Below are 15,238 nucleotides of genomic sequence, written 5' to 3'. Positions count from 1 at the left end.
TGAATCAACAGGCCAGGCTTTGCCTCCATTTTCTTCTCTGTTTCTATTAAGCAGCTTTCTTCATGTTAACCAAATCTAGTCTTAGTCACTGGAGTATTGTTTAAAAGTCTTGAGAGAAGATTCATTCTAGTTCCTAAATGGGAAGAGGAGCTTATTTTAGCCTTTGGTTTTTAAAGCAAATTTTCACTGAACTTGGAAGACCTCTTTAAACATATGCAGTAAGTGTGTATTTTCTCTAATTTAGGGTCTCCTAAAATGAGAACATAGTGTCCACTGAGTGCTCTCTATAAGAACAGGTAACTCCCATGTTACTTAAACTATTCCACACCACTTAAGAAGATGAACTTGCATGATTCATTTTACAAAGTCAACACACTCCTCATACAAAGCCTGACAGTACCAAGAAAGAAAAAATATTTAGATGTAAAACTTCTTTTTAAAACATTGCCAGATAGCATATCAAAAGAATAATGTCCTATGTACAAAGTAAGATTCATTCCAGTATTGCAAGCATGTTTCATTACTAAGAAATCTAACATAATTCACTACATTAAGCAATTAAGGAAGAATTCCTAATTATATCAATAGATACCAAAAAAGGCATTTAATATGATTCAGCACCTGTTCCTGATTAAAATTCTAAGTGAAAGGCACTAAAATGTAGTAAAGTCTATTTATCCCCAAACTAGTACCAGCATCCTTCAAAAATGATAAAATGCTAAAGCCATTTCCATTGAAGTCAAGAAAACACAGAAATGCTCATAATTATTCAGAGTTTTTTGGAGATATTACCAAATGAAGCAAATAAAGAAAATGAAATAATCAACATAAAAACTAGGAAAGACTTAGAATTTTATTGTCAGCAAAAAGGTAATTACATTACAAATGCTAAGAGTCACTAGTAGTATTAGAATTAATAAGAAAATTTGAAAAAATAGCTGCATATAAGCTCAAGAATCAATAAGTAGAACTACAAAGTAGAAAAAATTATTTCATTCACAATAGCAGTAATCTCTTAGGAACATGAAGAAAAATATAAAATTATATCTACGGGCAAAGAACAAGATCTGAACAAGTGGGAGAACATACCATGTTCTTAGATAGGAAGATTTAGCATCATAAAAATGTCAAATATATAAATTCAGTGCCATTTCAATGAAAATTCAATTTGGACTTGGATAAAATATTCAATCTTTTGCTAAATATTTTGAGTCAGTACAGGGAATGCAAATTATGAATATGGAATATATAAAACATCTAGTTTTATTCTTTCTCTTTTATTTTTTTCTAGCTTTGTTGGATACCACTACATGGGAATATCCAGATGTCTGCAGATATTATTTTGGCGCCTTTGGGCAGTGGTCTAGTCTCCTTTTTTCCTTGGTGTCTCTCATTGGAGCAATGATAGTTTATTGGGTGCTGATGTCTAATTTTCTTTTTAATACTGGAAAGTTTATTTTTAGTAAGTATACTTATATGCTTTAACACAGTTATCTCAAAATACAATTACTACTGTAATGTTTTAGTTCCAACCTTAAATTCTAGGACTTGGGATAAATAAAGTAAATTCTAGGACTTGGGATAAATATGAGGTTACTTTTAAAAGTTCATGGAAGCATTCACATTATCTTTTAATTCTGTTTTTACATGAACTTTTTGGAGTCCCCTTATATGTAATTCTGGAAAATAACCCTGATTCAGTTTTGTGTGTGTGTGCCTGTGATCTCAAATATAATGTGTACGTTCGTTATCAAGCATTGATTTTTGAATAAATAATATTCCTTCAAAATCTCTAATATGAAATATTTCTATAACTCAGGAGATGTTTTAAGCATTGCTTCAATCTTTACCACAGAGTTTTAGTGTAACAGAAAAGTTTATAAAGGTCATTGGTGTTTATTGCTAAGGAATTTGATGTGTAGACTCTAGGGAAAACAAGTTTCAGTCACTTATTTTCAACACATTAGGATTGAAAGTTAGGAAACAGTAGAATAATGGAATTTATGTGATTAATATATTATTTACATACCACAGAATTATAATCTGTACAAATTGGCTGTCTGAATTCTGAAGACAGTCTTAGAAATTTAGACCAAATACTTTTTATTGTATTTTTTAAGTTGGATAGAAGAAATTTATTTTATATTGCTTAAGATTCCAAATTTTTTCCCCTGATGACTGATAGACCTAAAGTTTAGTATACATTTTGCTGGATTTAAATAAACCCTATATATTTAACATCTGGATTTACATGAAAACCAAATTTTAAAATAAGTTCTAACATAATCACAACAGCTAATTTCCCTAAGAGCCTTTGAGTGAAGGGGATAAATTCTATTTTTATTTTAAACAATAAAATTAGCATTTTAATTATTATTTATTACCAAGCATTTTTATTATATAAAAAATTATGAAATATTTCAAACTACAAAGAAATGCAGAAGCTGATATAGATACTGTATACCCACTAATGAGCTTTAGTGTCTTAACATTTTACTATATTTACATTAGTTCTCTATTCCTATTAAATAAAATATTACACATAGAATGGAAGCCCCATATATACTCTTTCTCAATCTCATTTTCCTTCTTCCCTAAATTTGTTTATCATTCCCATGAATGTTTTCATATTTTTACTACATAAATATATGAGCAACATATAGTATTGTTTTTGTTTTTGTTTTTTTTTCCCTTTTTGTCTTTTTTTCATGACCGGCAACGGATCGCAACCCTCAGTGTTGCGCCCGCACCGGACCGCGACCGGCAACGGGATCGCAACCCTCGGTGTTGCACCCGCACCTCGCTCAGCCAGTGAGCGGCCGGGCTGCGTGTGGGATCTGAACCCTCGGCGGGAGCGCTGCCGCGCTCCCAAGCGGCGCACTGTAGCAGTGCGCCACCGGGCCGGCCCTAGTATTGTTTTTAATCTATACAAATGCCTTTGCAACTTGCTTTCTGTTCTCATCTTTATTAATACACATAGTTCATTTTAACTACTTTATTGTATTATTTATTTTTCTACTTTTTTAACAGCTTTATTGAGATATGTACTTCATGTATTTACATATAATTCACCCATTTATAGTGTACAATACAATGGCTTTTAGGATATTTACAGAGTTGGACAACAATGACCACAATCAATTTTAGAACATTTTCATCACTTCCAAATAGCATCCCACACCCTTTAACCATTACCCTCATTCCCTGCACCTTCGCCACTCCCAACCTCCCATCCCTAGGCAATCACCAAAGTACTTTGTCTCTCTAGATTTGCCTATTCTGGACATTTCATGTAAATGGGATCATACAATATGCAATCTGTGCGACTGGCGTCTTTCACTTGGAATAATGTTTTTGAGTTTCATCCATGTTGTAGCATGCATTAATACTTCTTTCTTTCTTTCTTTCTTTTTTTTTTTTTTTTCCTGACCGGTAAGGGGATCGCAACTCTTGGCGTGGTGTGGTCTGCACCACACCCAGCCAGTGAGCACACCAGCCATCCCTATACAGGATCCGAACCCGCGGCCTCGGCGCTACCAGCGCCGCACTCTCCCGAGTGAGACACAGGGCCAGCCCAATACTTATTTCTTTTTATTGCTGACTAATATTCCATTGTATGGATATACCACATTTTATTTATCCATTCATCAGTTGATGGACATTTGGGTTTGTGCTTTTTGCCTATTATGAATAATACTGCTATGAACATTTTTGCATGGGTGTTTGTGTGGACATATGTTTTCACTTTCCTTTCATTTCATAACTTGGAGTGAAATTGCTGGATCATATGGTAACCCTCTATTTAACCATTTAAGCAACTGCCAGACTGTTTTCTAAAGTGGTTGTGCCATTTTACAGTCCCATCAGCAGTGTATGAGGTTCCAGTTTCTCCCACATATTTGACAATTGTTATTACTTGTCCTTTTTATGATAGCCATCCTAGCATGATGTGTAGCAATATCTCATTGTGTTTTTTTTTTAATTGAATCATAATTGGTTATACATATTTTTGGGATTCAATGTTGACATGTTGATCAAATCAATATTACTAGTATGTATATTGTTACAAATTGTACTTATTCTTTATGCCCCTTGTCCAATCTCTCCCTATCTCCCGCCCCTCACACCACTGATAGCCCTAGATTTCTTCTCTCCCTCTGAAAGAGTAACAGTTACTCTGTTGATTTGTCACCTAGATGATCTGTCCAATGCCGAGAGGTGTGTTCAGGTCCGCCAATATTATCATAGAGCACATGCTTCTTCTGTCACTCTGGAATGGGCTTTGTGGAGAGAGACATCCTCTTCTTTTCTTTGGTCTCTGCTGGTGACTCTCCTTGTGCCGATGCACTCTAGTGGCTGGCGGACCATCTGCATGATGGTTGTGACATCTAGCCACTTTCATAATGCTATGAATACTATTCTTTATCCATTCTCTTGTTGATAAACATTTAATTTCTTTTCAGTTAGTTGCTGTTATAGGCAAGGGTTTGTTAAACATCCTTGTTTCTGTTTCCTTATGTACATGTGGGAGAGTTTCTCCAAGCTATGTATGTAAAAAAAAATTTCTGGAATTTAGGATATGCACATTTTCAACTTTACTAGAAACTGAAAATTGTTCTTTATCATACTTGTACTAGTTACACTCCTGCCAATATTCTCATCTATGTTTTGTATTATAAGACTTAAATTTTGCCACTCAGGATGTGGTTTTAATTTGCATTTCTTATAGGGAGTGAAATTAGACATCTTAATTATGTCGACTATTAGATTGCTTATTCATGTTCTTTGCACATTTTTCTGTTGGATTGTTGGGTTTTTTCTTACTTATTTATAAGAACTCTTTGTAAAGTTGGGATACTAATATTTTAGCCATTATTGTGTTGCACATATCTTCTAATTAGTGGCTTGTTTTCACTTTGTATATGGTGGCTGTATTATTCAGAAGTTTTTAAATTCTACTCTCTAATTACTCAGTCTTTTTTTCCATTATGGTCCATAACTCATTTCATTTTAGAATCAGCTTACCAAAATTCCAATCAGAATTTGACTGAAATTGTATTGATCAGTAAGTGTAGTGGAATCGATGTCATTAAGATACAGAGTTTAGGATTTGATTGGAATTGCATCGGACTTATAGATGTAGAGAAAATTGAAAATTGATATCATTAGGATACTGAGTTTTCCTATCCATGATCATAGCGTGGCATAGTTCTCTATAGGTTTTTAAATGTTTTTCAAATTCTTTTTGATAAAGTTCTTACATATCTTTTTTTAGACTTTTCCCTCAGTACCTTAAATTTTTTTGTAAGTGTATTTTTAATTTAATATACAAACACCCACACTTTTTATTATAAAAAATTTCAAACATATACACACTAAACCAAACAGTATAAGAAACCCTCATGTTCCTCTTACCTAGCTTCAAGAGTTATCAACATTCTGCCATTCTTGAATCACCTATAATAGTGTTTCTCAACTGTTTTTTAATTATTGCCCCCTTAAGGAACCTTTTTAGACTTTATTTTCCTAATTGCCTCCCTTATGAGATTTTAATTCCACACATATAGTATAAAACTGTTTATGAACTGCACATATATCTACATTTTGTATGTAAAAAGACCAAGTTTTTTTGCCCTCTAAGAATAAATTTTCTCCTCCTTGGGAGCAAGATTGCATCCATTGAGAAAGCATGATCCATGCTATACCCATTTCCCACCACAATTCAACTATTATTATATGTATACAAGTAATCTCTTTTTAAGATAGAATTTATTCATTGAAATACACGTCTTTGCAATACAATTTTGACAAATGGATACATCCATATAACCTACGCCTTCTTCAAGAAACAGAACATTTCCATGTCCCCAGTAAGTAATGACATATTTTAATTACATATTCAAATTATTTGTTACTATTATAAAGAAACATAATTTTTGAGCATTTATGCTGAATCTAGTAAACTTGCTGAACTCTTTCCAATTCTAATAATTTTGTAGATGTACTTTGGATTTTCAATTTAGATAGTTATATCACCTGTGAGTAAAGAAAGCTTCTTTCTACCTAGTTATTTTTTTCATGGTTCATATGTATATACACACATGTATATACATATGTGCACACAGATACATACCTACATGTGTATGTATATGTATAGATATGTATATCTTTTTTTAAAGCATAAAGTTGCAAAGAAGCAGTACTAGTAGGCATCCTGAGAAAACCCTTCTAATGTTTAACCATTAAGTATTATTTTTGTTGGTAGATATTGGTTGTACCCTTTAGTGGTTTAAAGATATTCCCACCTATTGTTTCCTTAAGCAATTTTTTTTTTTTTTTGGCTTTTATATCAGAAAAGATTTATTTTCTCAATTGTGGGCAAATGCATAGTGCAAGTCATTTTATAGGCTTTGGTATAAGCAATGGTAGTAGTATAATCAAAAATTGAATTGGCAATGTTTTGTCATCTCAGAGTAGGACATTAATAAAAAATATTTATTCTTATTAGCTAATAACTATTATGTTGTTGCCTCACAAAGCTTCTCTTTAGATCTTCCTGTAAACAAGGCATCCTATGTGTGCTAATTATGAAGTTTGGTGGATCCCATTTATCATACCAGAACTCTTAAGCATTTTTATTAATATTTGTTTAATTTTATCAAGTACTTCATCTACATCTCTTGAGATAATCATGGTTTTTCTCCTTTAAATTTTTAACATGATGAATTAAATGAATACATTTTGCAACATTTAAACTATTCTTATAATCTGGGTAAACTTAAATTAGTTTCTTAGTCGTGATATATTTTTTTAAATTCTGTACTGGATTGAGTTTGCTTTTTTGAGGGTTGGGAGCTAATATTTTACTGAGATCTTTTGCGTCTTTTCATAAGAGATATTGGCCTATTATTTTTCTTTCTTATGCTGTTCTTGAGCCTTGGTATATTAGTTTCCTAGGGCTGCTATGACAAATTACCATAAACTGGTATCTTAAAACAACAGATATTTTTTTCTTTCGTAATTGTAGAGACCTTCTTCCTCTGAAGGCCCTAGGGAAGAATCCTTTCTTGCCTTTCCTAGCCTTTGTTGTTTGCCAGTAATCCTTGGCATTCCTTGGCAAGTAGCTGTATCACTCCAGTTTATCCTTCTGTCTTCACATGGCTGTCTTCCTTCTGTGCATCTGTGTCCGAATTTTCCTTTTCCTATAAGAACACTGGTCATTGGCTTTAGAGCCTATGGCAATCTAATATGACCTCATCTTAATTTGATTATATCAAAGACCCCATTTGCAAATAAGGTCACATTCTAAGGTTCCTGGTAGATATAAATTTGGGGGTGGGGCGACACTATTCAACACAGAACACTTTGTATCAAGGTTTTTCTAGCCTTATATAAGTCTTTGGCATGAAGAAATTACACAAAGATTCGTAACTTCTAAATTTAAACACTAGTAACCCTTGGAGATACTGTAAAAATCCAGAGCACATATTGCTTCTTTTATTCTATCTTGAGAAGCATTCAGTGAAGATAAACGATACTCATATTTAACTTTTATGACCTTTAAATCTAAACCAGCATCTTTTACCATCTCATTTAAGTTTCATAACAGTAAACACATTTATTAATGCTTACTGAGGTTATAAAAGGTTAACATCAAACCTAATAAAGTAAACCCCTTAGTTTAGCAAGAAAACCTATTCTCTATTCATTCTCTCATTCACTATAAAATAATATGAATTCTCACGTATTACACATGCTGCTTTTCTTTGCTACTTTCTTTAGTCTAAATCAGTGGTTCTTATAAGCATAACAATGACTACAGCCTTGGATCTATAAAAGCATGTACTGTACTTTCTTAAAACTTTAAGTGAATTTCCAGTTAAGTTTGGTTGTGTCTGAATGTCAGTTTTCCCCTTTTGTGCACCTTAGAACTTTATTCTATGTAAGATGTAACTATAATTACATAAATTAGTGTGAGTATGGGGGGAAATGTACACATTTTTATTCTGGGGCTTTTAACTACCATTAATTTAGTCTTGTAGGTAGATTTTTTGAAAATCTTTAATCATGTAAAAATTTTCCACAGTGGGGCTGTGAAGCCAATGGCATTATCCTTCCTGTTAGTGAAGAAAGACTTTAGAGGGTGATAGATTTAGCTTCTTTCATTCAGTGTTAAACTCTGTTTTTTCCTTAATTTTTAGATTTTATTCATCACGTTAATGACACAGACACTGTATTGAGTACCAATAATAGCAACCCTGGTAAGTAGTTTGGAATTTAGTTCATTTCTTTATTCCTGTCATGCTCCAAAAAGTATTTATGGTAGAACCCATGACCTTATTTTAGGTATATGATCAGTGCAAAATCATTCTGTTAACTGTGCTACTATTAAATTGTTGTTAATCAATGTTAAAAAAAAAAAAAAAAAGAAACCTCCAAAAAAGGTTGTGGTGATGTGAGCTAGGCAATATTATACAAGTCACAGTTTTATCTATGGTATTCAAATTTGCCTGTGAATAATCAATACATATTTTCAAGAACCAATATCAGTGTGAATCATATTGGATATGTAGAAGTATAGTTCTCAATTTAAATAAGTTTTAGAGATTTATTACTTTAGTTTCTAATATATAGGCTAACAAATGTAAATAATCAATACATATTTTCAAGAACCAATATCAGTGTGAATCATATTGGATATGTAGAAGTATAGTTTTCAATTTAAATAAGTTTTAGAGATTTATTACTTTAGTTTCTAATATATAGGCTAACAAATGTGTAATCTATTAAATAATTAATTTCCTAATAATTAACAGAGGTTACTGAGTAAATATGGAAAAATAAATTGAAGCTGTGGCTCCAAAAAAAATTCTAATGTCTTAGAAAAGGTTCCTTTATTTATTAAAAATAAACCTTGTGGCGTATGGGTTTAGTCTAGTATGGCAGTCTCAGGTTGAGAATATAAAAGCTAATGTAACCTTGTTAACAATTATACTGTTAACCATGAACATCACCTAAAGTTTTTATGCATTTAGGTTTCAGGAATACTAAATTGTTGTCATGTTGATAGAGATACACATAGATCACTAAAAGGACAATTCATTCAACACGTATTAAGCCTATATGTCAGGAACCGTTGTAGGCTTAGAATATAATAATGAACAGACAAAAGTCCCTCCTCTCATGAAGCGTACCTTCCAATGTTTGCTTTTTATTGTCTTACTTTGGTCTTTAATTAATCCTGATTAACCTGTCTTTTGGTAAGACTAGAAAATGAGTGAATGAAGTATCAGCTTTTATTCCTGTAGACACACACACACACCCCTTTGATTGCCTCAGAATTTTCAAAGGACTAGATAATATCCTTTTCTTAAAAGAGAAAATTATTTTACTATTGCTATTCTGATATTAACTGATAAAACTAGCTTATTAATATATAAGTAGATTTCTTCTCCAATAGCAAGTCAGTTCATCGTTAAGGTCATAAATACGATAATTAACACTAATGATTTGGAGAGCACCAGCAGCAAAGTCAATTAACTTTGCGTAGTGATACCTTATGTTGATCCCAAAACTTCTTGATTCCTCTTATGTTTGTTTTGAACAGTGTGTAAATAATAAGAGTATGAAACAATCCATCTCAGTTAATGTAAAAAATTACAAATGACATTTATTGAACACTTACTGTGTTCAGACACTGTTCTAAATGTTTTACAGTAATTCTATAAAGTAGATACTGTTAACTCCACTTTCTAGATGAAGAAACCAAGGCAAAGATAAGCTAACTTGCCCAGGGACACCTAACTATTAAGTGGCAGAGTTGGGATTCATTGTTCAGTCAATTTACTTGCATATCCTCTGCTCTTAACCACTATAATTAACACAAGAAAATTTCTGTCCGGAGCATAGAAGAAAAATATACACGTTAAAATGCTGACAAAGAAAGAGAAAGAAAATTAAATGTGTGGCTTTGTGGCATTAAATAATGGATAGAGAATAAAATTAAAATAGACCTGACAATGAATAGAGCATAGAAGAAAAATATACATGTTAAAATGCTGACAAAGAAAGAGAAAGAAAATTAAATATGTGGCTTTGTGGCATTAAATAATGGATAGAGAATAAAATTAAAATAGACCTGACAATGAATATTCTTTCTCTTTGACAAGTGATGAGTATGATGGTTGTTTAGTATGACTGTTTTTCACCTGCATTAAAAATTCTTTACAAAGAACTGATTATTAGCAAAAGCTACATTGTAGAATCAGAGACACTGGGAGAATGGTTTGTACTCTATCTGATAACAGAAGAAATTGCCACTTATAGATCAGTGTTAAGAAAAATACATTTTACTGACTTCCCAGTTCTCTGGTTGTCATCTGGGCTCTTAGGCTTCTATCAAGTGTGACAAATTTCCAGAATTATTTTGAATTGCTGGAAATCAAGGTTCTTAATTTTTTTCAATGATTAGGATTTGGCAGTACCATGGCAACTGTTTCAATGATGTCTACTTTTTATTCCAAGCCCGTAGATTTTGTTTGTCATTAAAATAAACCTACTCTTTGGCCTTTGTATGGGTTATTAGTACAACAGTTACCCTGAATGGTATTTCTTATATTATTATATAAATAAGATGAAGTACCATGCAGCCCAGTATTTTCTCTCCAGCAGTGGAACCAAGGGATTTTCAATGGGATATTTTTATACATTAAGGATACTCCTTAAAATTTTCCGAATTTCCCTCACCTTTAATTATTTATTGTCAGGTGAAAGATTCCTGATATAACTAAATATGACCCTGTATTTTTTTCCAGAAAGGAGAAACTTAGTGCTCATGATAAAAGTTGAGGTTACTAGTGCAAGTGTCAATCTCTGGAGCAGTCATTTTCTGTTCTTTGTGGTCTTTCCTAATCTGGTGCTTTCCCATTGCAGTGATTTGTCCAAGTGCTGGGAGTGATGACCATCCTGACAATGGATCTATGATTTTCTACACCAATGACACGGGACACCAACAGTTTGAAAAGTGGTGGAATAAGTCCAGGACAGTGCCCTTTTACCTTATAGGGCTCCTCCTGCCACTGCTCAATTTCAAATCTCCTTCGTTTTTTTCAAAATTTAATATTCTAGGTAAGCCATGATACGGAGTTGTGGAGCCTCTGTGTAGTAGAATACATGGTGGATTCTGTAAAAATATGATCTGACTTGGGAGAGAGTTACCTTCCAGGCCTGTTCATCTATGTTTAATTTGTTCATTTATATTATACCCTGATTTTTGTTGATTTTTTGTCTTTTATGGAGTTTGGCCCAGAGAAAAATGTAGATGACCATTTCAAGTCCCTTTTTGGGTTTTTTGTTTGTTTTGAAACAATTATTTGGTTTCCCATTGCACTTTGTTGAACAACTGTTTCTCATTTCCTCTGAGAGTACAACTAGAGAAAATAGACTAAAGTTTCAAGAAGAGAGATCCAAATTGGATATTGTAGGAATTCTCATTTCTAACGGTTGGAAACATTAGAACCTACTAAGGGAGGTTATGGAATGCTTTTTCCTACAGTTTCTGTTTAACAGTATTATACAATATTATCACCTGACTTTGAATCTGAGAGGTCATTCTGAAGTTCAAGCTTCTTAGGTTTATCCTCCTTTTGCTCTCTTCCTTAGAACACTATTGCCTGTTTAAAGGAACAGACCTCTTGTTGTGAGCCCTGTTTTTCACCATAGGAATCTCCATAGGAATGTTTTGACCCTACATAAGATGGTAAAAGGAACCCCTAGTAAAAGCCAAGATCTGGTTTAACTAAAGACAAGTATATCATTCATAAAGAATTGATAACCCCAAATAGATCATAAGGTTTCACCTCCTGCCTGTAGATCTGATCTCCTGGTAAGCAGCCTAGAATATAAAATAATTAATTACCCATCACAACAAGGAACCAGAAGGTAGCTTTTGGATTTTCAAAAGACCAAAGGAGAAGGTAAAGGTATTTCTCTATGCCTCTCTGCCTAACAACAGGATTCACTGTAAACTGCCATAGACACAGAAAATGAAGAGTTGTGGTTATATAAGCTTTGACATCTTGTTTTCATCCTTTCTGAATCAACTAATCTCCAAACTCACAGTAGAGCTCATATAGCTCATTTGTGGTTTCCTGATTCGCTTGCTGACTTTCCTGTGGAACAAATCTTTTAAAAGAATATAAACTTATAGAAGGATTTGCTCAATTGGGCAAAACAATCATAAGACTTTGAACTAGGTTGATTATTCTCCAGCTCCTTAAGAATATTCAGGTTTTGTCCCCTTTTATGGTACTTTTCCTTTCTTTTAAAACTATAGCTTTATTAGAAGAATTAGCATCTATTGACCTTCCTGGATTTCCTGACTTTGTGCCATAATGACTGGACTTAATTCCTTAAAAGAAATAATCTAGCTTCTACACTACTAAAAAAATGCCTCCTTTACCCTGTGTATAATACCTAGGAATGGAATCTGGAATCCTTCCATCTAATAAGTACTACTACCCAGTCAAAACCTCATCTAGATACTAGATCAGATTCTTCACGGATTATCTGGTTTATCACCTTTCCCAAATATGCTTATGATCTACATTCACTACTCTTCTTTCTTTCTTATCTTCTCACACTAAATATTGTGACAGATTTTTCTGGTCTATTAACTGTTCCTAACACTTCCAATACAAAGAATGAAAGTCAGTTTATGGTGTTTTTTTCTCCTATGTAATCTTACAATTTTGTAATGGACTCTCTGCTTGTATCTTCCACTAAACTGAGCTCAGAAGTAAATTAAGCTGCTTTTCATTCAGCAATATATGAGCTACCTTCATCCAATTGTTCTTAGGTCTACTACATAGTTTTTAGTTTTGTTTTATGGTAATTCACACAGCTTGTTTATATTCTTTAGATCCCAGTTAGTTTTAGTGGGGATAATCAATGAGGATTATTATTTTCCACACTTTGCTGAGAATGTGGAAACAAGCTTGATTTCAAAATAGTAAGTAAAACACACAAAGATGATAAACAGTTTCTGAATTTTTTCTCACAGGAACATTATCTGTTCTCTATTTGATTTTCCTTGTCACCTTTAAGGCTGTTCGCTTGGGATTTCATTTGGAATTTCATTGGTTTACACCAACAGAATTTTTTGTACCAGGTGAGTTGTTCTAGCTAAATAAAGAATTAGCAAATTACAAAAATATGATCTTTAAGTTAACTATTGTCATATGCTGCTCTATAACAAGTTATGATTTTTTTTATGCTAAACACTTTTATTAATGCTGTTGAGCCAAAAAATAGGACTACCATTGAGATTACTTTAGATTTCTTGCAATTAGGGATAACCAGAGCCCTTTATCATTTCTACTTGGGAAATGAAGTTCATTTAAGTTAAAATACAGTTGAAAAAATCAAGAACTCATTCTGTAGATTTTTCTGAGAAAAATACCCCAGGAATTTCAGAGACTTAGAATATGGTCAGTAATGTATGTAGATAATACTGCTAATTAAAATTGTTGTTCCTCTTTTGGGTTTTTCTCTTTTCTTCATGTTACTCTTTTTTAGGCTTATTAAAATGTTGATTATTAAATGTTTTCTTCCCTCTCCCCCTTTTTTTTCCTCATGGTTATAACTTTGCAATTTCTTTAGTTTCACCTAAATTTAGAATATTTTGAACATGGTAAAAGCACCATGAAGCAATGAATGAATAATGCTAAATGAGGAGGAGACAGATTAGAAAATGGAAGTGACTATTACTCAAGCATCTTGAAAACTAATATTGAGAAAACAGTACAAAATTCTGTTGTTGGTTTAGAAAGACTGCTTTCTTCCCATTCTTCAACTGATGATTCAGGCAGTCTAGAATTCCAAGTTTATATTCAGTATCTGTTGTCTTTCTAAAGTCTGTAATTGTAGTTGTCTACCACCCTTTTGTTTCTTCCGTTACAACATTCCTGGGTTTTCCAGGTGTATGGGGTTGGCAGTCATTGGAAGTTGTTTATATTACCGTGGCTCCTTGTTTTCAGAACATTTAACTACATTAGCTTTGATTTTTCATTTCTATAAAAGCCACAAAGACACAAAAGTGAGTGAAAATTCAGGATAAAGGAAGTACTGGATCTTGAAAGGCACTCTTCTCTCCAAGATAGTATTTAAAATCGGATACTGATGAAAATAGCAACTTTCAGCTAGTTCTTCCACTGATTGATAAAAATAGCCTAGAATATTATTTTCTAAAATTAGGTTCATTGTGATTTATATAGAGAGTCTTAAAAGTGCCTGCTAATGATAGGACATTAGCTATAAGGGAAAGGGGAAGGTTAAATAGTTATTTAGAATACAAAAAATATATATATTTAAATAGATATTAAATCATTTATTTCACTTTGCTTTATTTCTAAATGATATGAAGGGGGAATCGTGAGGACTAAAAAGAGGTTTGCGTACATATTTATTGTCCTGAAATTAATTACTATATTGTGATTGAAGAATTTCTGAAGAATGAACATATGTCATAAATCTTTTTCAGAAAAGACTAATTAAGAATCAAAGAACTTTGGAGGGTATGAATCCTTATTGTCCTGATGAGAATTCAAATAAACTTGTAGTTCTGATTGAATCTTTGTTTATGTACCCAAAAATTCCTTTTTCATTGCTTTAGATCCCATCATCCTTCCTCTCTGATAATTGGAAAAAGTAATGAGAAAAACCCTACTTATGCATTTCATTCTATCCTTTCTTGCCTACTCAAGGACTTTACTTTTGTAGTTATCCCTTCTTTCTCCTAAATCAGGTATCATCAACTTTTTCTTCTACTGAACTATTTCTACTAATATACAAACCTATCTCCCAATCTATAAAATGAAAACTCATGTGACCCCATATTCCCCTGTAGCTATTGCCTCCCTTTAATAAAAAACTCTTTGAAAGAGTTGTGTGTGCTCACTGTCTCCAACTTCTTCATTTGCCTTGAATTCATTTTTGTCAGGCTTTTCCCCAGTCATTCTGCTCTAACCAGTGATTCCATCTTACAAAATCCAATGACCATTTCTCACTACTAACAGATAGAGGAAGAGTAGTGAGAATTGATCATTGGATTTTGTAAGATGGAGTCACTGGTTAGAGCAGAGTGACTGAGGAAAAACCTGACAAAAGTGACTTCTAAAATCCTGTTTGATTCTTCTATGTAACTCACTGCTCCTTTTCAAGTTTCTGACCTCTAAAGGAT

The 15,238-nt window shown here is 32.8% G+C and overlaps 1 protein-coding gene across 3 annotated transcripts in view; it reads left to right on the top strand.

Annotated features, from left to right (window-relative positions):
- The window catches only part of SLC38A9 (solute carrier family 38, member 9), a 90,479-nt gene that overhangs the window by 40,697 nt on the left and 34,544 nt on the right, over positions 1-15,238 (top strand). For all 3 annotated transcript variants that reach the window (XR_550509.1, XM_008573093.1, XM_008573094.1), the window contains exons 7-10: positions 1,292-1,462; positions 8,202-8,261; positions 10,933-11,127; positions 13,061-13,168. Coding sequence is in view for 2 of the 3 variants with exons in the window: in XM_008573093.1 (XP_008571315.1) it covers positions 1,292-1,462; positions 8,202-8,261; positions 10,933-11,127; positions 13,061-13,168 (534 nt within the window). In the remaining variant the exon portion in view is untranslated. The remainder of the gene's footprint in view (positions 1-1,291; positions 1,463-8,201; positions 8,262-10,932; positions 11,128-13,060; positions 13,169-15,238) is intronic.

The sequence above is a fragment of the Galeopterus variegatus genome, unplaced genomic scaffold (genome assembly GCF_000696425.1).
Source record: "Galeopterus variegatus unplaced genomic scaffold, G_variegatus-3.0.2 Scaffold875, whole genome shotgun sequence".
NCBI lineage: Eukaryota > Metazoa > Chordata > Mammalia > Dermoptera > Cynocephalidae > Galeopterus > Galeopterus variegatus.
Note: the sequence above shows the minus strand (reverse complement) of the source record. Positions and strands in the feature narration are given on the sequence as shown.